Source organism: Balearica regulorum, chromosome 13 (genome assembly GCF_011004875.1).
Source record: "Balearica regulorum gibbericeps isolate bBalReg1 chromosome 13, bBalReg1.pri, whole genome shotgun sequence".
NCBI classification, from domain to species: Eukaryota; Metazoa; Chordata; class Aves; order Gruiformes; family Gruidae; genus Balearica; species Balearica regulorum.
The window spans coordinates 7,299,709-7,324,097 of record NC_046196.1 but is presented as its reverse complement, the minus strand read 5'-3'; the positions used below and the strand labels follow the sequence as shown (position 1 = coordinate 7,324,097).

General features: G+C 38.3%; 1 protein-coding gene across 2 annotated transcripts in view; it reads left to right on the top strand.

Moving 5' to 3' along the window:
- Positions 1-24,389, top strand: part of VAT1L (vesicle amine transport 1 like) — a 61,426-nt gene that overhangs the window by 16,188 nt on the left and 20,849 nt on the right. For both annotated transcript variants that reach the window (XM_075765471.1, XM_075765472.1), the window contains exons 4-7: positions 4,818-4,960; positions 8,404-8,507; positions 9,707-9,762; positions 11,455-11,649. In XM_075765471.1, the coding sequence (XP_075621586.1) occupies positions 4,818-4,960; positions 8,404-8,507; positions 9,707-9,762; positions 11,455-11,649 (498 nt within the window). The remainder of the gene's footprint in view (positions 1-4,817; positions 4,961-8,403; positions 8,508-9,706; positions 9,763-11,454; positions 11,650-24,389) is intronic.

The following is a 24,389-nucleotide window of genomic DNA, read 5'->3' as shown; positions in this document are numbered from 1 at the left end:
TGTGTCCTTGGTCCTCCTACAGACGCTGGTCCAGGCAGATACATATACATTTCCTGGGCTCTGAGCTGTTTGGCAGCAAAGCTGCAGTAAGCTGGTATGAAAGCCAGAGCATTTTAAAATAGGTCTCACAGCATCCCTGATCCTTTTAAACATTGTATGAGTAGACTGAATTTAGGTCTGTCTGCACCTAGCAGGTAGGAGTACATTAAATAGCACTCTTGTGTTTGAGTCAGTCCTCCTTGAATGTGAATAATTAGAATTTAGTCTGTGCTTCTGATGGTCCTGGCCAGCACAGTGTACAATGGCATTAATACTTCCCACTTTGCTGAAATCCTTTCCCAATAAAGTCCTCCCAGGACTGCACTTGCTGTTTTCATATTAGCACTTCATAGCCGTTCTGCATTTGATGAAGTGCTTTCCTCTTATTTCGTCTCCAGCAGCCAAGGAAGGGAATAAATCAGCTCACACAGAACTCTGTGTAACCAAGTCTAGGTTGCTTTAGGTACCCAAACTATCTCACTTAAAGCCAGATGGGGTATCTCAATGCTGAGCTGCCCTGTGCTGCTGAATGCCTCTAAAGCAATGGATGTGCTCCCTCAGCAGAGTCCCAATGCCATGCCCGAGTCTATTTCCAGACACTGCCTCAGAGCATAATCTGTTAATCAAACACAAAAGCCTGGCGAGTCATACACAAAAAGCAATTTCCCTGACCAAAGCAGGCTGCAGTCTTTGAAGGCCTTTCTCTTTGCCTCTCACAGCCCTGCGCTCCCCAGAGGACATGTCCTTCCCCTGGATCCCCTGCTGAGTCATGGCACAGATGGGCAGTGCTTAACTCTTCCTTGGCTGTTCCACCTTTTCAGATAGAGCTTATGTCCTCTGGGTGAGGATCTCGGCTGGGGTACGTTGTTGTAGCTCTGCTAAACAGAAGAGGATTTATACCAGTGGAGATTCAGCCCTGAGTTTTGGATGTGCCTCAGCTGCACAATTTTGCAAGGTGGTAGGAAAAAGCACGCTAATTTTCTGCTAATTGTTGCAGAAAATAAGAGATTTTTGAGAGTAAAAGAAATCATTATTTCACAGTGATTCTTTCTTCCCCTCCTTCTACTCCAAAACTTATTTTGTGGTAGGCTGAGTGTAGCAGATGCTGCCTTATGTTTGTTCAAGAATCACGTTTCAGTTTGTCCACTCTGCAATGTTCACCTTAGTGTTTGGTTTCCAATTTCCTCTGTTGTAATTGGAAAACCAACACCTTTCAGGAGATGGAGTGTTGTATATCTGACTTCTAACACCAGAGAAAAGTTTTCCTTGATACCAGGAGATGAGTAGTGTCTTCTCTTGCAGTTTTCTATGTTTGTGTACTTCAGATATGGTTATGTGGCATCAAAGCATTTTGGAAATACAGATTCTCCCCACGTTCGCTTCCAGACAGATTTCTTGTGCAAGATTAAGTCTGAATGATTTTTTTTTAAATGCTGTAGCACCTCTGAGCTGCAAAAATATATCACAGAAATGATAATTTCTTACTGATGCTGTTGGTTCTAATAGATGTAGTTTTGCAGGGTGGTATCTTTTAGATGGTTTGTTCTCTCCTGCTGTCAAGCTGGGCTCAGTTTACATATTAGCAAAAAAGATGCTTTCTTGAAAGTATACTGATCTATAACTGCTGTAATTCAGTGCACAGCTAGCACATCAGACTGAGGTCTGGATTGTGCTGTTAGGCCAGACACTTTTGGACATCTGTTAACTTACACCCCTGATTTATATTTCATCCAGTGAAATTAATAAGTATTAATAAGCTAATTAGATTAGTATGTTTTCTTCTATTCATACTTTCTATATGGACTTTTAAATGTCAATGACTTTTTTTTTACTTTGCAATTGCTTAAATGCACAGAACAGTCCATTCCATTTTTACTTCCTAAAAATGTACTTTTCTGATCTTTGATGTGATTATCTCTGTTTCCAATCCTGCAGGTTTAAAGTTGGGTTTTAAATCAAAGGAATATAAAGAAATCTCAATCTTTTTACTGGATCTAAAACTACTATAGGCATATCCATTTATAATAAATTCTGCAGTAATCATATGTGTAGATTAAGTTCAACATACTGGTTTTATAAATTGACAGGTTACCTTGAAAAGGAACCCATCAAACAGACTTTGAAGCTAAAGAGACACAAGACTCCTATGCCAAATAATTCCCACAGAATACTTTAATCGAATTTATTAATTTCTTTGAGGGCTTACTGTGTGGAGTTCTGCATAATTAGCAGTATAGAAAATAAATATATATTTTAAAGGAGATTAATTCCATTTTAAGGGAATATTTTGTAACCATGTCTGTCTCTTCAGTGAAACAATTGACCAGTTTTTTCAAAGACTGCTAAATCCTGTTAAAGGTAAAATTAATTGTCCAAGTGAGAATTATGTTTTGCCACTTAGTAATTTTCCCAGGTTCAGGAAGCAGGAATCTAGTCTGTACTTACACATAGAAATTGGCATCATATCTGAAAAATTATGTGTGTGAAGAGTTTTATTTTCATTTTTCAAATCATGCCTGTCCAGTTAGACACCCTTTCTGAAGGTTTTAGAGTTCATATGCTATTTCTGATAGCACGGTGCCTGTTTTCCATATCCATGTGGTCTCCACGCTGAAAGCTGGTGGCAGAAAGGATGTGGTTTTGGCTGGGCAGGGTGGAGACAGAAAGCTCACTGCTCTCTGTTTACCACAAAGCAGTTTTTAGGAGGGAAACAGCTTTGGAATCCAAAAAACCGGACAAGGCTTGTGTACCCCTGTGATCAAAGGGTGCTGCCTGGTGAGAGTGTGCGATGGGTCTGGAGCCAGGACAGATACCTCGCCTGCCCCTCCACGGGATGAGGCTGTTCTTCCTTCCAGCTGCAAAACCTTTCATGCATACTTCATTTGTGTACTGTGGGCATTCTGAACAGCAGGGCCTCACATACTTGCAGTTAAAATGTATAGCCCTCTAAACACTAGCTACTAATCCAGAGGTAGCTAGATGACTTGAGGGATTAGAAAAGAGAGTTGTTCATCCAATTAAAAAAGTACTGGTCATATGAGTCAGTTTTAGGCTTTAAATATCTGCAGAAAGCTGGAAGGTATTCTGATCTGGGATTTTAGATAAGCTTATCTCTCGGGGGGGGGGGGGGGGGGGAGGGAAGGGTATACTAACGAGTTTGAGTCAGGAGGAAAATAGGTTATATGCATCCTGGGTTTTTTGTGCATTTGTCCTATACATCCAACTGTCAGTTTGTTAAATGTTAAATCATCTTCTGCAGGATAAAAATCAACATGTTTTCTACTCTGATATTTGACCTTTTAAACAGTCAGTGTTTTTGATTCAGGATATGCTCATTATCCCTTGTCTTCCCAAGTTAGATTGAAAATGCAGAAAACTAATTAGAGAATAGATCAATAATGTCAGAATTTCACTTGACTAGCATACCTTATAAAATACTGACTTATCTAAATCACTGCGGGTGATGGTTTTCCGGGAGACACAGAAAGAAAAAAAGATTGCTAGTGAAAATTAATAAGAAAAGGAGAGATACAAAATCCAGATTAATTTTTCTTGTAATTTTATGTTAGAATATTGTGCTAAAACCTGGGCTTCAGAATGAGATGGTAAGTAATAGAGAAATGAAGTATGAGAAGAATGAAATCTTTTCTGCTCCCCGAAGACATTATATTTGGTGAGATGAGGCCCTTCAGGAATGGCTTTTCCTATGACTTCTAACAGATGAGGGATTCCAACACAGGAAGATGGTGGATGATTTTAAAAAGAGAAGATCATTTATGTTTGGTATTGGATTACCATGCTCTGAATCAGCATTCATACCTGGCTCCTGCTATAAGTTTCTCAGAGCTGTTGGACAGGTTGTTCAATTTGCTGTGCTGTTCCCTTTCTCATCTGTAAAGTAAGAATGAGAATGCATCCCTTCTGCTGCTCTCTGCAGTATTGGTGTTTGTCCAAAGGATCACTTAAACTCTGCCTTGCTGTGTAGCTCTTTGCTGACTAATCCAGTAGGAAACCAATCTGAAACTCCTGGATGCTACCATATATAAATAATAATACTGTCCTCCTTTGTGCTGTTTAGCTCAGAGGATTGTCACTAGCAATTACATTCAGCATTATATGTGAGGATGCCAAGATTCCTGGGGTATGCAGGGTTATCTAATTATTCTACTGTAAATAAAACCCAAGCGCTGATTACTGGTATTTACATAATAATAATCAGGGTTTCTGGTTGGAATGAACAGAAATGTGCTTATCCATGGATGATTTTACTGGTCATGTATACAGTTGACAAATAACAATCTTTTGGCTGTAAATATATAAGTAAGAGTCTGGTGAATTCCATCAGACATTATTTTTAGAATGACAGTGCCGTTTCTTGCTTCTGGGCATATCTGTGTAACTGTGCTAGCTCCAGTGGAATAATGTGGTTACAACAGGAGGCAGGATTGTGGCTACCAAAAGTCTCTCTTCCATTTGTTAGTGTGTTAAGAGTAAAACAAAACCCAGGTTGCTTTGTCTTCAGAACACTCTTTTGATTGAAGTGTTTGATGTTTTGTTTTGTTTTTTTTTTTTCCTGTGGCTGAACTGTATTGCACTGGCAAGAAATTAGTTTGTAAAGTCCTTGCACATGTTTGGTCCTGGATTTTGCTGTGTCATGAGTGAATTAGCAACTGCAAATGTTTGGTCCTGGATTTTGCTGTGTCATGAGTGAATTAGCAACTGCAAAGTCTATCAACCAATTTCCATGTCAGTGAACTAACAGAATAATGTATTTGCAGGGTCAAGCTGTTGCTCAGCTCTGTTCAACTATTCCCAATGTTACTGTTTTTGGAACAGCTTCATCTTTCAAACATGAAGCAATCAAAGACTCAGTAACTCACCTGTTTGACAGAAATGCAGACTATGTTCAAGAAGTAAAAAGGTAATCTTTTATTTTCTTGAGTAAAGGTTGTATAGTATTTGGCAAAATACTATGAAAGACACCAGGTTGATCATATTTACGGAAAGAGATTACATTTGTGAGTTTGGGAACTGTAGTTTATTCCAGATATTCCATCTGTCCACTACAAGGGATAAGATAGCAAGCATCTCCCTATTTCTTTATAAGCAATAAAGCTTTGTTAGTCCATGTTCATACTTGGACATCTGTTGCAAGCAAATTAAGTGAAAAAGAGTAAGGATGTACTTTGCTGTTATCTGCATATGTGGCAGCTCTCTGTAATGCTCTGAGTGTAAGGTATTTTCAGTGGATCTGTAAATTATCCAGGTTTTTGGAGTTCTCTGATGTGTTTCTATCTGCCTGGGTTTTTATGCTCTGCCAGGGATTGATACTAGAGCACATGATGTCTGTTTTAATTTCAGATCCTTAGATTTTGTTTGTTTGCATTTAGATTAGAATCATCCTGTTGCCTTTTGAAGTCATGATGTGTATTTCTATTTACATGCTTTCAAACGCTTTCTTTTCCAGTTTGTTTTTAGATATTGATGTTGATACAGGCGGCAAAGCTTTAGAATCGATAAGAAAATCTTAGCAAAAAAATGTCTTTTTGATTTTACCTGTCAGACCAATAAGAATAATGTTTTCCCTTCATCTTGTACCTGTCAAAATACTAGATTATGTAGCCAGGCATAAAAGAAGAAATTTCTCAAAGGGGCACCCCTAGGTAGTACAGTTGACAGGCTTCCTGTCAAACCTCTGCATTCCTCAGTGACTTGCAAAGTCTGAGAAGGTCTCTTAGAAGGGGGCTTGCTAGCTCTCAAAGAGACCCTTCGGTATATAGCAGACTTCTGTCTGAGCTGTTAGCAATCTAGACTGGTGGTGGAGGAGAAAGCAGGGTGTCTTGCTACTGTTTCTGGAGCACTCCCAAGGGCTTGAGAGAACATTTGAAGCTATCCATCACAAAGAATGTTTTATACCAAAGGAAAATTTTTCCATATAGGAAGTTCCACCAAAAAAGATAGGGCTTGTCCAGCAGATGACACCCCTGCCATTTTGTTACAGCTCAGAAGAATTGCAGCACATTTCTTCAGCCCTTCGATAGCCTTTTTCTTGGGAAAGTATACTTACCTAAGTCTTCTGCTGCCCTGGAAAATTGCTGTAGTGAGATGAAGACTGAATTCTAGCAATCCCCACTTTACAAACGTTGATTCAGCAAGAAAGAACACTTGAAAACATTAACCAGAGTTCAGCACCAACCTTAATCCTAACTCTTGGCAGGGGCAGCAGAAGATCTGATCTAAGTGGGTATGTGATGTGGAAACAGATACGACAGAAATCAGTGCTTAAAAAAAAGGGAATAAAGCCCCTTTCACTTATAACTTCATGACTGCAGATAACGTTGGCTGCTCGGGACAGTTCCCTGATGCCACCCCTGACTGTTTAACAGACTGTAACTATTGAAATCAAAAAGAGACCTGGTTACAAAGGGATAAAATTCTGCTCTGTTAAGTCAGTTAAAATCCCTTTTGGTGATCCTGCGTTTTCACACACTTTTTCACTTTGCAATAGACCAGTGAGGCAGAGAACCAGTGGGTACAAAACAGAAAACGTAGCTGCAACAAGCTAGTTGGTGCCTCTGTCCTGGTATAGGGGTGTGTAGTATTAGCACAATTGATAGTCCTGATTAAAAGCAAGAATTGGCACCTTATAGAATATGTAATACTCTGATTCGTTGCACAGATCTGTGTATTTTCACTTTGCATTGAAAAAATCAAAAAAAAAGGTACAGTGGTAATTTTGAGAATGCTATAAAGACAAATTATCTTTTGAAAGAGGCAGTGGGGGAGCAGTGTAGTGGTTTGGTTTGCTGGCTGTTGGCTGTATGCTGTGTTTGGCTGGCCAGCAGGGACGGCAGCTGGTCTGCACGGGGGCAGCCCTGAGGGAAGGGGAAGGCTCTTCATTAGTTGAGTTTGTGAGCTGGCAAGGGTGGGTCTGTGGCTGGGAAAGGATAGCGGTAGGAAGGTGCTTTATTGCACGTGACTGGAGTAGTCTGGGAAAGAAGAGCTTTCATCAGTCAAAAACCCAAAAAACACCCAAACAACCAACTCAGAGGGGATATGAATATGAAAATGCTCCCAGGGGATGAGGAATCAGTTCAACCGTGGAAGCCACCGAAAGCTGTTTGATTGCAAAGTCGTTATTTGGTTACAGTGAAGGCCTGTCCACTGGCCTGAATCTAAACAATTTATTACCCCACATACGGCAGCGGTCCTAAAGAGTAAAGTTGGCTGATTTTGTTGCTGTTTGTAACCAGTGGCTCCAGGTACCACCTTTGTTTGGTGAGGAAACGGAGAGATGCATTAGAAGCCATAAAGCTTTACCTCTTTTCCTGACTTCTCATTGCAGTTATACCACTGCAGAAGGCATGGTCATCAGGACATAATTGACATTCCTGGGGATGAGATGCTATTGACTGCCCCTTTAGCCTTTGATAGTCTCCAGGTTGCAATTTTCTTGTAGTGTCTGCACCAGTTATTTGCATAATTGTTTAAGAGTATTAATCAAGAATTTACTACTGCTTGGGCTGTTCACTTGGTTAGGAGGTAGGATATAAGAGATCAAACTAGTGATAGGATTTTGCAGGCTGGTGTTTTGCCAGGAGAAAAACAACCTAAATCAGGATATTTGGGTGTATTTTTTTCTTCTTCTTCAGCATCACATTGACATTGCAGTCACAAAGCAATTTATTGGAAAATTCTAAATACGCAAGCTATTTATTGAAACAATACAAATACTTTCTGCTTTCTATAACATGGCCTGATTGTATCCTTAGAGCTGGGTTTGTAGCTCTTGGTGACTTCTCTTTATGCTTAACGCTTTGCTGATGTCTAGTTGATACAAAGTCTGAAACAGAAGACTCTTTAAATAACTTTACAAGGATGTAATTTTATCTGAGAAGAGCTAGGATAAGATCTGTTCCCTTACGGATTCAGAAAAAGAATATATAAGATGTGAATAACAAAAATGTCCTTTTTCTCTATGATGTTCATTGACCAAAAAAAAAAAAAAGATGTTCTTTGATGTTCATATTCACTCAAAAAGAACTTTGTATCTATCACCTGGGGTTTTTTTGATAATATAGTTTTACTGAAAGACCTCAAAAAGGGGGAGCAAGATCGTTTCCCACTCTTCTAACCCTGAAAGACATGGGTTGGCCAGCTCAACAAACTCACATGCCAGCACTGAAAGAATTTGAATTGTCTTTTAATGAGGAGGAAGTTTTCACGTAGTCAAAGCCTCAGCCTTAGTCCTTTCTAAAGTGCCTAGAAAAATGTTAGTATTATGTTAACAATTGGTCTGTGTTGTGTTGGCTGACCAGTCGAGTGCATCTTATTGCAAAGTGAGGTTTCTTTCTTGCTTTTCAGAATCTCAACGGATGGAGTAGATATTGTTTTGGACTGCTTGTGTGGAGAAAATACTGGGAAAGGCCTCAGTCTTCTCAAACCACTTGGGACTTACATTTTATATGGTGAGTGGAAAAAGCCAGGTACATATTTCAGCTTTGCAAAACTTAAAATCTTAAAATCACCCATGCCATTCCTTCTAGAACTGGAGGCCGCCATGTTACACTTTCTCAATTTGGTCATTTTCAATCAAGAATTTTAGTGAAGCTGAGCGTGGACTAAATTATTGAGAAACAATACGTAATGAAAAGAAACTCTTAAAAAAAAATCCCAAAGTGAAACAACATACGTTTCAGATTGTTAAACATTATTGGGTGATACAGGAGAAGTGTAGGAGAGGGCTTGGATCTCTCATTCTACACATCATGGGAATCACAGTGTGGCCAAGGAAACTGTAATATAGTTCTTGTGAGAGGGAAGCTTGGAAGAAGATTTAAGGAAGAATGCTATTGTTTTTATTTGACATGGCTGAGGAATTCAAGCCCAGGCTTCTGTTCACAAACTTACATTCGTGTACATGGACTGCTCCACATACCTAGTGACCATGTCTTTCCTGCAGTTCTGCCAGGTTGCCGTGTTGTGTGTTGATAAAGCAGGCCGAGCTTTTGTAGGACAGCTGAAGGGATTGCTAAACTTTTGAAATTAAGAATATATCTCTATCGTAGTAGAATGTGCAGTGGCATCATGGATAAGCATACCTGCTTACTTGGGCTTTCGTCTAGCTAGCAGGGTGGCACCTACGAACCCCTCGTCACTCAGATATCTGCTTGGACTGTGCAAGCCAACCTCGTTGCCTGTTTGTGATGAAGTCCTTGCCAGTGAACTGTCATTGCGCTTGTTAACAAGTTGTAGTGTACAATGCATGTATGTTCACATATGCAGTGGTCAGATAAATGTATCTCTACAGATACGGAGAAGGGACACCTGCTGAATAATTGTGTGTCAGGGACAAATGGCATTTTACTGCAGAGCACGCTATGGAAGAGTTCTGGTGTCAAGATCCCCAGTAGCACTTAACCTGTTCCTGGTTTTGGAAGATTTGATAGATTATTTTTGTCATCTCCGAATACCTATGAACTTGTAGGGCTCTGTCAGCTTGGCCTCTTTGTTATTTATTCCCAAAGTATAAGAATGTCTCCCAGTCCCTTTTAAACCTGGGGAGAATATTTTTTTAATAGGAATCATGGAAATTATTTTACATATAATAAAGGCTCTGTTTGTCAGTATGTAATAAGTTTTGTGTGAATATACTCATCTTTTACAGGTTCATCTAACATGGTTACGGGGGAGACAAAAAGCTTCTTCAGTTTTGCAAAATCAGTAAGTGTCCCAGTGCTGTGATTCTGCTACTTCCTCAACTTCGTTCTTCTCGGTAGCATTTTCATCTTTATCATTCTCATTTCTCTCTACTACGTTGTTACTTCTGATGTTGCAAAAAAGAGTGTTGTTCTGACTGCAATGTAGTCTGACATGTTTGCTTCTGATAGGACAGCTAGACAGGAATTGGATCTGTGTGCAGTCATGTTAGCTATCAGACATACATCTTATACAGCTAAGTTTACAGTTAGACTGTGTTATTTATTTACTTATGGCAGAATATCCTATCCATGGATATGGATATGGATAACGGTACCCTGTAGGTTCCTCATCTCTGAAAACACTGTCAGGCAGTGCAGTGAATTAAAGGAGATATTAAAAGAGATAAATCTCTTTAAGATGGAGCTTGTGTGAGGTCATTTCCAGCTTTTCAGAAGGTAGTTTCATACGGAAATGCATTTTTTCGTTCTCTGTGTTCATTTCAAGTGATATCGAAGAGATGATGATGTTGCATTTGTTTCCTAATTGATGATGTCAACAGATCCAAAACTCAAATGTGGTGGTTTTTTTCTTCAGCTTACTGCAACAACAAAAATCTGCTCAGAAGTCCTAGAGATCAAAAAAGGGACACATATATGAAATAAACTGCTAGTGAGAAATAAGTTAACTAGGATTGAAAGTGATTCCTTCAGACAAGATAAACAGAGGGAGAAGTCTTGACTGAAGATCTATCATATGCTCTTTCTGCCAAGACCTCATTTACAGCTTCCCGCAACAGCCCTTTCCCAGGAGAAATTAGCTTCAAAAGTCTCCATGTAGTTGAAAACAAGACAAATCAAAGACTGTAGTAAGCAGCTCTTCTTTGCTTCCTATGTTTTCTTAATGGTTGTAGTGGCACGATCTTTTATTTTCACACGTTTGTGAACCAAAACAAGATAATCTTTACTGTGTGGCCTTTTTACTGTTAATATAAACGTATCCAGATGCATATAATTTGTAGGTTGGCCCAACAAAATTGATTTCAACTGAAATGTTTTTCACATAGTACTGGTATTTATTGACTGCATAAATATGCATAAATTAATTTTAAAAGCATATCAAATTTTGTATACAAGTATAACTAGTTTCTTTAATTACACTGCAAAATTAACTCATCAAAATTGTATGAAAACTTTAATTAAAAATTGACCCATTCAAATAAAACTTGCTAGGAAGCACAATCTGTCTCAAGGATGCTCTTGGGCTAAATGAGATAAAATAATTTCATTAGAGCTTTGCTTAAATATCACAAACATAATAATGGGTGAAAAGTAAATGGCAGCTGATAAGCAGTGCGTGGTTTCCTTGGTTTTGAGTCAAGAGTTGCTTGCAGACATTTGGGAAACTTGCATGGCTCTTGACATAACAAAGAATAGCAGAAGTAAGAAGGGAGGTCCAAATAAACCAGATCTGTTCACCATTCCTCTAACACCCTAATCTCCTGCAACACAAGTCTGTTTTATTTCCACATGTCAGTCAGCTGCATACTTTTTTGCTTCTTCTTTAAATAAAATCCTTACTGCTTCTCTTGGCTGTTGCTTCAGATCTGACAGATAAGTCACATATCGTATCTGCCCAGACAGTTTTCATGTGAACTTTCCTGTACGCTTCTTGAAAAATGTTTTTCTAACCCTGCTGTTGTTTATTGCTTTCTAGTGGTGGCAGGTTGAGAAAGTAAATCCTATCAAGCTGTATGAGGAGAACAAAGTCATTGCTGGATTTTCCCTGTTGAATCTACTTTTCAAACAGAATCGAGGTGGCCTGATCAAGGGTGTGATGGACAAACTCCTAAATCTATATAACAATAAGAAGATCAAGCCTGTGGTTGATTCATTATGGGCTTTGGAAGAGGTAGGAGCAAAACTTCTTTCCCCATTTTGAAATTTCTGAAATATATACACTTTTAGATGTAAAATTAGATTTAAATATGTTTTCCAGTTACTAATGTATTCTGCTTTTTAGTTTGTGCACAAGTTGTCTCCAAAGCTCCAGCTGTTCAGAAACTCCATGATCCAGAGTTATCCACACATTTCTCTAATAAGTATTTCTGGAGTTTCAAATGTTCTGTGCAAAGTTCTTGAAAATACTAATAGTAAATGTGGTTTTTCAATCTTAGAAAATTGTTTTTGTTTCCTGAGTGCACGAAACATGTGACTAACAAGGGCGGCATGAAATACAGCCCTTATAATTGAAAACAACTTAAAATCTATTCTGAGGAAAAGATCTAATACATAAGCTTTAATTTCAGTGTTACATTTGTGCTAGCAAACCTTGGAAGCTTGGAGGTTTTCAGGAAGTTGCTGAAAATGTATCACAGGCAGTTAATCAGAAATCACTTTTCATGTAAGTGGTATTTGTGGAGAGTGGGTTTGTTGGTTCTTTTTTTCCTTCTAAGGAGAGTCAAGCAGGAAGTTAAAGACATGTAAAGAAAGTAATCTGATCATAGCCTGGGCAGTTAGAAGCCCCTCGACCAAAGCACTGTTTCAGAGACCTTTATACTTAAGATGCTGATAAATGAATGTAAGTATTTTTGGAGATGTGAACGGACATTAACGTAGAAAGAAACAGCATGATTATAGTATCACCACCAGATTAATATTTGTTTTATGTGTTTGTGAAGTGCACTGAGCCTGACTTAAGATGCGTGATCTGTAAGAGCTCTGCTGAATGTGGATTGTGGCCGTATCATCGTACGGTTGCTATTCAGAAGGTGCTGTGACAAAATTCTGCCTTGTGTCTGAACACATTAGCTGGTATTACCATGCATCCATGAGGAAGTAGGAACCATCAGACTTAACATTATATTTTATTAAGATTTTGAATGCCCTATAGGCAGGGTTTTGAGCCCAGCATGTTGTTCACTATTCAGGTGGCATTATAGCACCACCACTGTCATGGACATAGGGAAGGTATCTTGAATTGTGTGGTGGGACTCCACAGCCTATGACAGTTCTTGGAGTGGCATGCATTGCGTGTTCACTGGGGCTTCTGCATGCCTGGGCCAGGTTATATGACAAGATGTGTATTGCCTTAGGTTGTGCTAATGTGGGAACTATAGGTCTCTTCATGCTGTCGCTACATCTGCCCCAGTGTACCCCAACGTGCCACTTTATGTGGTACAGCAGATGCAAATAGTCCAGCACAACGCAGGCTCCATTTGTTCCTCTCCAGCAAAATGGAGAGAAATGACAGCTTCCCCTGGAATCTCTTCCTGTTTTGCCAAGGCCACGTTGTCACTGATGGCAGCTCAGTAACACCTTGGAGTTTTACCAGCCATGGCATGGGAGTGGCTAATTCTCACCATCAGCTGTTTAAGGGAAATCAGATATTGTGTTAAAGAGCAGCTGACTCAGGCAGATAAAATCTCTGCTATTGTCTGAAAGGGGAGCCCTTTGAAAAGCAAAAATAGAAATGGGATCGGGTTTAGGTTTTTGATGTAGGATTTTTAAAATTATTTAATTATTAAATAAGCTTACAAAGTATTTTAAAAATTTAAGTGGCACAAGTCTCTCAGCATTCTGCAATTTCTTTGTTCGTGTAAGTACAAAAAGGATAATTAAAATAGTAACAATAGCTTAAAAAAATCTTGATCAAGGACATAACATGAGAAATTACACATGGCAGGCTGATCTTAATAGTCAATATGATGGGAATTTGTTGGGAGACTTTTGTTTGATAACATTTCATCTAACATTTGGCAGTAACACACACCATCCCTACTGGTAGATTGTGAAATGTGTAAATACATCTGTTAAAAAGCGCAGTCTAGAAAACTACAGCTCATTTATCACGCCTGCTCAGTTTCCATGAGCTATCTGGTAATTTAGAAAGGAAATGTCTGGCTGGCCTCTTCAGGGATATAACAGTGCTAGAGGTGTCCTTAATCAATTGCAAAGTATTACTGAAATAGTATTCGTTCAGGGCATTATCATTTTGGGGATATATTTTTGTGGGTATAAAAATAACTTAGGGATGACTCTCAAGTTAATATGATACACAGATAAATGTATCATAGCTGAGGACTAAATGGAACCAGACTGAAGAAAGGTTGGTATGTATTTTTGTTCAGTTTTGGGAGGTTTCTCTTCTTACCTTCATAGCTCCAACATCTCCCCCTTTCAGAGTTTGACATTTGATTGCTTTTCTTTTCCTGTTAAGTGAGTCTGACTTTCTCCAAATGTCCACTTCCATTTGACCATTCTCAGTTGTGTTCATTAGAGACTAAACTAATACAACCAATTTTTACCATTGATGTTTCCTGAGGAAATTTTCTGACCCATGATAGGATTGAGAATAAATATGTTTAACTAGAGAGTGGCAGAAAGGTGGACTCCCTGCATGGCATTTGAAAATGAATGATTGAGTAGTTTCCTGTGGAAGAATATCACTCTCTCCAGAGGCTCATGGGAGAATCCATTTGTCCTCTGAGTAGTAATTCTGCCATAGAGATGAGCTTGGATTCTGTAAGTGACATTCAAAATGAAAGTATTTTAAGTAAAAATCTCAGGGGAGCCTGAACCATGGGATACCTTTCCAAATGTTTAATGTTAAATACCTGAATGTATCATCACATATAACAGTTTGGATCTATATATTATAGAATCATAGAATGGTTTGGGTTGGAAGGGACCTTAAAAGATCATCTAGTTCCAAGGCCCCTGCCATGGTCAGGGAGACTCTCCACTAGACCATGTTGCCCAAAGCCCCGTCCAACCTGGCCTTGAACACTGCCAGGGGTGGGGCCTCCATAGCTTCTCTGGGTAACCTGCTCCTGTGCCTTCTCACCACCCTCATAGAGAAGAATTTTTTCATAATATTTAATCTAAATCTCCCTTCAGCTTAAAGCCGTTACCCTTGTCCTGTCACTCCATGCCCTTGTAAACAGTCCCTCTCCAGCTTCTTGTAGGTCCCTTCAGGTACCAGCAGGCTGCTATAAGGTCTCCCTGGAGCCTTTTCTTCTCCAGGCTGAACAATCTCAGCTCTCTCAGCCTGTCTTCATAGGAGAGGTGCTCCATCCCTCTGATCATCAGTTCACATATTAATGCAGATTCTCTAAAGCTGACATGGAAGACACCTGGTTTTCTTCCAAAATGGTATTACACTACAAGTAACTTCTCTTCAATCCTGTATCAGTTGCAATAGCCTCTGTGTATCAGAGCTGAAAAGCATCTTTGCAGTCTTAGAAGACAATGAGTTATATCTACAGTGGTGTTCCCCTTTGTTGCTTAAGGCTGCTTGCTACAGGACCACTTCCTTGCGTGATCACCCCAAAATTGAGGGCTTTATGTTCTAGTGCTTGTGAGAACAGCCAGGGCAAGCTTTTGTGTCTATTTTAATAAGTCTCCATGAACTGCGTAAAAAAAGATTTCATTCTTTTAAAAGCCTGGTATAGTTCCTTGAACAGCATCTATATATATTTCTTTATTACTTAATGCAGGAGTACCCAGATTGAATTTAAAAGAATATACTGAGTAGAGACTATTGCAGTTGCAGTGAGATTTTGCATTTTCAGGTGTTAAAAGTGGCAGTAATACAGGGTTTAGAGAAAGTTATTACCTTCCCATTTGTCTGTCACGTAGTGTATCTTAAGTGATGTCTACTTGATTGTCAAATAATATTCAGGATTGCAGTGTTCAGAAACTATCAGACAGGCTTAGCTCGATACTATTCCTGTTGAACAATGAAGGTTGGTCTGAGTGTCAATGAGCTCATTCTAATTAGGATATAATCTCTTCTGCTGTTCCTATTTCTCTGTTTTAGAGCCTCATCCAAAGGCCATGGAAGTCAGTGGAAGGACTCCTAGTTTCGCTGGCCTTTGTTTGAGGATGAGCATTGCTCTACCTCTTCAGTACAGGCTGCTTAAATGAATTTACCAATTGACTGGAGAGTGGGACAATTTATTCTGGATGGAAACTTAGAAGTAACTTCATTTTCTTCAGTGCATCAGATTATTGCTGACACAAGGGAGATCAGGATCTAGACTATTGGCTACTGCTATGGAGCAAAACTATTTGTATTGCTGTGTTATCTGTTGGTGTTGGCTTGGGAAGGGTAATTTTCATCTCAAATTTACATCCGTAAATCCTAGTAAGGTCAAGTCTGTTCTCAAGTAGGCCATTAGAGCCATTTTATGATGTTGATGTAAGAAAGCTTTAACTGAGAGAGACAGTAACAAAATCCATAGATACCTTAAAATGGAAATGTAACTGGGGAGTTACTCATCATGAGATGACTCAAGTCATACAATAAATTAGCTCCTGTTGAGATGTCTCGCTGTTTTGCAGCTATTTGTTTGTGCGTTCAAGTGTTTAAAAGACGAGATAATTTGTAGATGGTGCATGCTTAAAATACTGTTCCGTAGTAAAAAGCTGATTGTCTGGCAAGATTGCATTTCATTAGAGTTTAAAACAATTAGTATTCAGTGAATATTTGTTGAGCTTTGTGGATGCTTCTTTGTTAGTAACTACTTATCTAATCCTTAATTTGCAGTTAGTCACTCTTCTTCGTTCTGATTAATTTGTAGTGTGCATTTATGCATTAGCATTCTCCTGAGGGTCTGTGAATCTTTGGCTTTACACAGGAGACGATTCTAGATTATTAAGCAGGATGAAAACTGAAGGTTCTCAGAAAATCTAGGGTGTTGAACAAAAATGTACACGTTGAACTTCTCTATTAAAATTGTTTTCTTCAGCTTTTTATAATTGCAAAAGGAAAGTTTTCAGACGTGGGCTATTTTGGCCAATATGGGTGACCAGTGAGACTATGGAAAAACATCCTGACTCCAGTTCTGTGTTGCATACCAAAGGATTTGTTGCATTCTTGTCTCTCGAATGATGTAGAGGAGTGTGCCATTACATGGTAATAACGGTATTCAAGGCCTGTACTGCCTTGGGGCAGTAAGAATGATGAAGATACTGAAACTTGTGAAATTGAGTTGCTACTTACTCTTAAAAAGTAAGAGGATAATCTGGTAACATTACAAGATCGGGCCAGTACCTTATCGTAGGCATTGAACGTCACCCTGTGTCATTGTTTCGTAGTGATAATGTAATAATGACTTTAGCAACTCCTCACTTAGCAAATAGTAATGCAACAACTGTAGCCCAGATCCAGGAATATACTGTGGCACTCTGCTGTGATGGAAATCCGGGGGATCAGGGCACTAAATGCCTTTATGAATCAAGCCCTGTGGATCTAGATATGAGTATCAGAGGACTCTAATGACTGTGCCCCGTGGTCAGTGCATAGAATATTTTTGACTGGAGGAAGCCCTGCACCTTAATTTAATTTGTAAGGATCACTGCACTATCAGTCACTGGTTTTTTTGGCTGAATAACTATAAGAGATGTTGCAGGTCTAGCTGTAAATACAGTTTTTATAGAAGTGAGATTTTCTTGTCTTGAAGCCAGAGCTTTTCTCTAGTAAATTGCAAAGGAAAAACCAAGCTGTGTTTAAGAACTGAAACCTAAAGGAGTGCAACTGATCACATCATAGAGTACCTGCTGATACGAAAATCTCCTTTAAAAGAAGCAATTTCTCAGATGTTGCTCTTCTCACTTCATTCTCTGTGTTAGCTTTCAATGTTACTAGCATGCAGAGGAAAACAGTAGAAACCTAATATATAAGATTACAGCCTTACCAAGTTGCAATCCAGTGACGAGAACTGGACAAAGGAACACTTCCCATACAGAATCTATAGCATGTTTTGGGGAGGGCAAAGCTATCACCATGTGTCTGGTTTTAGCACTGCTCTGTGGCTTCAGGATTCAGGTACTGTAAACCTATTTTTTTCCACCGAACTCATCCTCTTCTATAAATTATCATCTCAGTGCAGGCTTTTACATATCAACAATATCAACATTATTTGGGGTGGGGGGGACAGGAAATCTCAAACCCATGATAGCAGAATAACAGTGAACCCCCTAAAGCAGAAACTTTAATTTCATCAAAAGCTATTCATGTCTTTAACTGATCTTAGCTTTAGGGCAAAAAGCCTTTACTGTATCACTATAGTAAGACATAGAGAAAATTGACCCATTCATGACTCTCAACATAGTAAGAGGGCAATCTAAGAATACCAGATCAGGCTGATACCTTGTTAGGAGTACCAAATGCCATCTGGTGTCTTTTTATTTTTGGTGATAATATAATAATGGCATGTGCAGGCTTTTCACTTTTCTGCTTGATGAGAAGAGATTTTTTAGCTGAACAAACTACACCTTTTTTTGAAGTCAGGTGACTTCTGTAGCATTTAGAACCTGTATTTGTTCTTCAAGCTATGCAGAATAATCTGGAGTAACATGATAGAAGTGGAAGTTCATTTATAACTGTAGTAATAACCCACCCTGAAATATAGAAGAGAAGATTTTTTTTTCAGAAGCATAAACCAATTTACTTTGCAGTATTGTATTGTAGAAAGAGGGAAATGTAACTTGTTCTGTGAAAACTCCCACAAGCATATCAGTGTTTCCTTTGCTGTGATTGCTCCTCCAGCATTACAGCACAGACTCTGCTTGTTTTGATGCTGCAAGTGTTTCTTTGACAGTACCTCGTTTGCCGCCGTTCATGAACGGCTTTCCTGATGTACAGGTATTAGCTCTGCACATACACTGTCCCGTGATACTGCCATAGAACTCTCTGTTCTTCCTATGTGTGAGATCCTTTTCTCTTTGTATAAAATAAACATCTGTAGTTCAAAGTAAATTTAAATGTTTTATCTGTACATCACCATTGTTTCTTTGTATACAAACAAGTCTAACACAAGTTTAATACAAGCTTCATGTAGATATCAAAGCATACAAAAATGCAAGGAGCTATATCTGACTGCAGTAACAGGTTTCAAAATAGTGATGTGGGGAAAGCAAACTGAGAAGCAAAACATGAATAATTCAGGGAAGTTTGCTTCTATGTTCACAAACAAATTTTATGCAGTTACAGGCCAAAATGTCTTTCAGCTTTTGGGAAGAGTAAGGGGAAAGGAGTTCTGCTTGAATTTTCCCTCACTAACATTAAATGTAATGAGCAGAAGTTCCAAATGAATAAAAAATGAGCCATGAAGAAGGTGATAAAGACTTTGCAAAGAATTTTTCCTGAGATGCTTATCTACAGTAAATATTAATTAAAACTCCAAATAATTTCAGTGTTCTGTGCTTAAAGGAATAAAACATACCTTGAAAGTACTGGAGATTAATTAGGTATTGCAGGTTTTTTCCTTCTAAACCGTTCTGCATACCTGATTATGGCATCCTTGCTGCTCTTACCTGAATTAAGTTAGTACTAAATGCCTGTATAATTTCATTTACATTTCTTCCCCACTTATTGCTGTTTAACAGGACTTCATATTACTTCATAATTCATCCTACCCTTTGTACCTGTATCAGCATGTGATGGCATAACACAGTAATCTCTTTGGTGTCACACACTGTTGATGGCAATGTAGTGTGATTATGATTTTATTAAATGAGTGAGATGGAAAGAGGCAAGACAAGATTTAGATATAGGCACTGTGGCTCTGTAATAAGTCTCAGATACATGACATCAGCTGTGATTACCACAAAATCAGGTTGGGTAAATGAGATGTTTTCGGAAACTCAGACTTCACATGTTAAGTATGTGAGCAGAAGTGAATTATTTTCAGTTCCTATATATTATTCATAAACACTGCATGAAGTTCAAGCTACATGAATAGAATTTAATTAAACAAGTAATTTATTTCAGCTCTGTGCTTTATTTTCTTTACAGCTTCTGAAATTTAGTTTGTCTAGCCTGCCCGTTGCGTAGCTGTTATACAGTTTTGCCATCTAGAGTCTTCAGAATGTTTCTTTGTGCATGCTGAGAATATTCATGCTATAATACTCATTTAATAGATAAACACCAAAAGAGACGGTGGATAGCTTCACTTGCCTGATGCCATGCAGTGTGTTAGTGAAAAGATCATGGATCGGCCTAAAAATCTCTAGTTCCCGGTTCTGGCCTCTAACAGCCAAGCCCCTGGGCAGTGTCTCGGCATCTCTGCAATCTTTGAGGTTCGGTGTGTTTACTGGGGGCTCTAATCTCGGGGTGGTATGTGTTCTACCAAACTTCAGTAAGCTGTTCCATTTCAGGGGAATTGTATCTTAATATTTTGGAATGAAGTAGCAGACATGGAAACTATTTTGGCAATATTTCTGATGAACACTGATTCTGTGTTCAAATATTGCTGTTACAAAGGTTAGAAGCTGACTAGTGTGAGACTAAACCTTTCTCAATTAACATAAATACAGCCTGCAGCTACAGCACTTTTCTAATCTACTTAGTAAGCACTCTGCTAAGAATTAATTAGTTATGGAGATACACAGGCAGAAAATACTTTTCTTGAAGGCATGAGATGCTGGAAGTTGAAAGTGCAGTGGTGAGTCATTCATGTTTCTGGGTCAGGACAGATTGTCATTTCTCTTTGCCCTTGTGTGCAACATAGATAATGGTTTTCTGTAACTGCAGGCCAAAGGAAAATGACATATAAACCACCATTGGTTCCTGGTGGGTAATGTGAGGGTGGGGGGCAAATAGTCAGGAAAACAATATAGGAAGCAATGATAGATTCCACTCAAAGTGTGTGCCGTTAAAGATAAACTAGTCACATGCTTCCAGTTAATTAAATTAGCAACAGAAGACTGTATATGGGAAAAACTGGTTTGTCATTTATTAGAAAAAATAAGAACAAACCTGTTAAGTGGAGCAAGCTGCTGATTAATTACTCTGAAGAAGCAGTATTTTCCAGGAGTCATCTGCTTACTGAAATAATTTAGTTGGCTTTTAAGTAATAAATTGGCACACATTCCTTATGTATTGAACTGATATGGTGATACTCTACTCTTGCAAGAAAATAACCAGAGACCTAGCTAGGGAAAGCTTTACTGAAGCAGAGGGGATATACTTTAGGCATCAAGGCCGCATTTAAAAGCACTAATATATGTGCATAACTCCAGGAGATAAATACAGAAGAAATATACTCTATCTGGAATGTTTGTTTTACACTTCATTTTTACTGTTTGTGTCAGAGAATTTCAGCTGTTCTCAAGAGTCAGGAAAACAGGGTTGCAGGGAGTCATTTCCCTATTCAAAAACAATTTCTAGACTCTTCATAAAGTATTATGAGAACAAAAGCTACTTGTTTTTACACCTTTGATCCAAACATGCTTCAATTCCTTTTTATTTCTACCCAATAACGCAATGAACATCTGCCTGTCTCCTCCCTGTCTTGCATGCAGGTTGATTAAATATAAGCCAATATGTTACATCCACCAGCAGAAATAATTTTAAATGGATTCTAACAGAAAGTTTACTTTACCTTGTCTTCCACAGAGTTGGTAGTACCCCTAAGTGGCAAGGAATTCTTAAGATTTGGAACAGTGAGTGTTTTCTGTCACGCGGAGAAATAACTATTGGATGCCATAAATGAAAAACACTAGATAAGTAACGGGTACTAAAGGGAAAATATTGGAAACTACGTTTTCAAAGGCATATTTAGATGCTATTTCATTCTTGCGCTATGCGGTACTAGTGTGTGTATTTTGAGCCACAGAGCCTGTGAATGGAACCTGGGATTTTCCTCTATGTCAAAAAATTCCACTCATGCTTCTTTGTTAATTAGTTGGCTGGTTTGGAAAGTTCTCAGTAGTTCAAGCTGAACTGGCAGGGACTGCTAATGTGAGAAACTCGGTGCTTCTCCCAGGTACCATGAAGGAGAAATCTGAGGCTTGTGTTAACATTTCCTAGTGACTGTTTTTATTCTGTCAGGAACTTTTTTGGTCTCGGTTCAAATTTAAAAAGACCTATTTCTCTAGGTGCTAGAGATTTTAAAAAACCTGAGATAGAAATAATGAAGTCTACTTGGTGACGTTGAGAGACCTGAGAGGTGTCATCCTTTTATGTCTGGCACAATACAGAATACAAATAATTTCAGACTCCTGCCTTTGAAAGTTTCCCATTTTCAGACTGGAAAGAGATCCCTGATTATTTTGGATGAGGTTTGGACCGCTGATTTGCAAAAAATCAGACTAGTTATTTTGGGGGGGGTGGTTTCTGGCTATAATCTAGGAGTCTAATATTTCATTAATCAATGAATGCCTAAAAAACCATCTAAGAATTCACTGAAAAGAATCAAAAGGGAGTGGGAGATAAGAAATAAGGAAAATATCTCTCTATATTTAAATGTGATGGGTCCATTTTGTCTAAAAGATGCTACATTGGCAGCATTGGTCCCTGTGGCTGTCTTCCATGACTGACAGTGAGCAGAAAGGTTAGCAGAGCAGAAGAGAATGAGACACTTTCAGAGACTGCAAAATTACTGTGGTGAGAAACATCAGCAGATACTGTGCCTTCAGCATTTCTGCTGTATATCCTAGCTCACATTTTTCTGCTTTTAGGGTTTTCTGGTGCTTGGCCTATAAAGAGATAACATTGACATAAGCTCTTAGCGATAGTAGAGGGATGTTTAGTTGTCAGTAGACATACAACTCTGATAAATGAAATGAATTGGACCTTTTCAGTTTTAGATGAACATTCTAGCTCTTCTGGGATCTGCTTATCAGTGTATCCATGTAACAATAGCCCAAAAAAAAGTGAATTATTCGTTCCATCAGCAAAACCAAATTTGTCTCTCAGGAACTAATCATGTTGATGACTAGTTTTGGCAGGCTGGTAGAATTCGTGGAAATCTCATGAGCAGTAGCACAAAATTCATCTCCTGGGTTGTTTCCAATTTTTTTTTTCTTTTCATACTAATAGTCTAATTAGGTTACTAGATTCTCTTTATTGCAAAGATGACACAAGTTTTGTGTTATATTTCATACAACTTTGCTGATATCATAAAAACAGGAATCATTACTGTCTTAGCTACAAGACATGCAGACAAGATAATTTTGTAGTTTCATGTAGATAATCTTCTACATATTATCGAGATAATCCATTGCTAGTATTGATTGTAATTAGGAACAACAGTTAAATATTAAACTTCATGAGTCAAGGTATTCAAGTGTTTGAGTCCTACCTTACACACCTTGAGATTCATTACTGGATCATCACAACATGGACGAATTCCTTCTCTCTAGAGAGCAAGAGAATTAATATCTCAGTCAGTGGATATCTTCCATGCATTAAGCCCACTCTCAGGTTTACCAAGAGACTCATGCACTTTCCCCAAAGGCTGTGAAAGTTGGTCGTGGGCACTTACTCAGTACCAGCGGCAGCACACACTATGTACAGCTCTGTTCTGATGCCACCTGATTATTAGACTGTTCTGATTTGGATTTGATTTTTATTATCCAAAATTCCCTGTCATGTGATGTTTAAAGTATTAAAGCTTTAAGATTTTATAACGTTTTACAACATTATTGCATGCTATGATTAGATTATCCTTTTCTAAGTATAGTGGGGAACTTTAGTTGGAAGCAAGCTAACTTTTCTGCTTTACATAATTTTACCCTGATCAAAATGCAATGCTTGTATCCAAAATAACACTTTATTTTAGTGCATAACAATCATTAATCAAGATAAATGTTCTCACCTAATGAAAATGGCTCATATATTCTTTTCAATCGTTTCAAACACAGATGAGTTTTAAAAGCAAAATTACTCTTGGGCATAAAGACATCTCTTAGCATAATATAATCCAAATTTAATGTGATAATTGAGAGTTTTATATGGTATTGCAGTTTAGTAATGATATTACTGCTCATTACAGATAATGATATAAATTAACACCAAGGCAACAAAGTAGATAGATTGTCAATACTAAAAGGTTCTTCTATATATTAGCTTGCTGTGAATGACCGAACACAAATGTATTTTGTAGGGCAAATCTGTACGTTATGATCACTGACTTAAAGAAAACAGTACCAAAAGGAAGCAGTGTAATTTAAGACTTTCAGATGAGCAGCTGATTTTCCACTGTTTTGAATTTACTGAATATGCTGGTTTGAATATCAAAGTTCAGGCCTTGTATGTGTTATTAGTAAAGTGCACACATTTGAAAACGTAGGCCACATCCATAAGAAATAAAGCCTCACACATCACGGGCGGCTCCAAATCTTTCTTTAAATACATTCAGTTCAGTAGAATAAAGGTTGCGTAAAAGTGAATTCCCTACCATCACCAAATACCAACAACCTTGAGAAGACCCTGAGAGGTTTTTTTTCTTATTATATGCTAGGTTATGTCCTGGGTAAAATATCTCAAAGATACTAAACCTTCCTGAGGAAAAAGGGGATAACCTTTGAATCCTTTAGTAGAATTAGCACAATGCTGTATCTTTTCCTTCAATTCAAAGGAAACATCCAGTGTAATTCTAAGAGTTCCTACAGTTAAGCCTGTATTAGCCTAGAGCTAGAAAAATGTGTGTTACTGAAGTTCTTGCCTATTTTCATGAATTATTGCAGCTAGTATATATGCAAGTTTAATTGAATTAGATTAGAAACTGGCTTCGGAAGTCCCCGATTCAGCTATCACATGAATACTTCTGCTTTGGTTTCCCTGCTACCAATTACGTAGCAATTTGATTTCAGTCGATACAATGTAATGCTGAGCTGAATGAGTATTCACACATGAACATT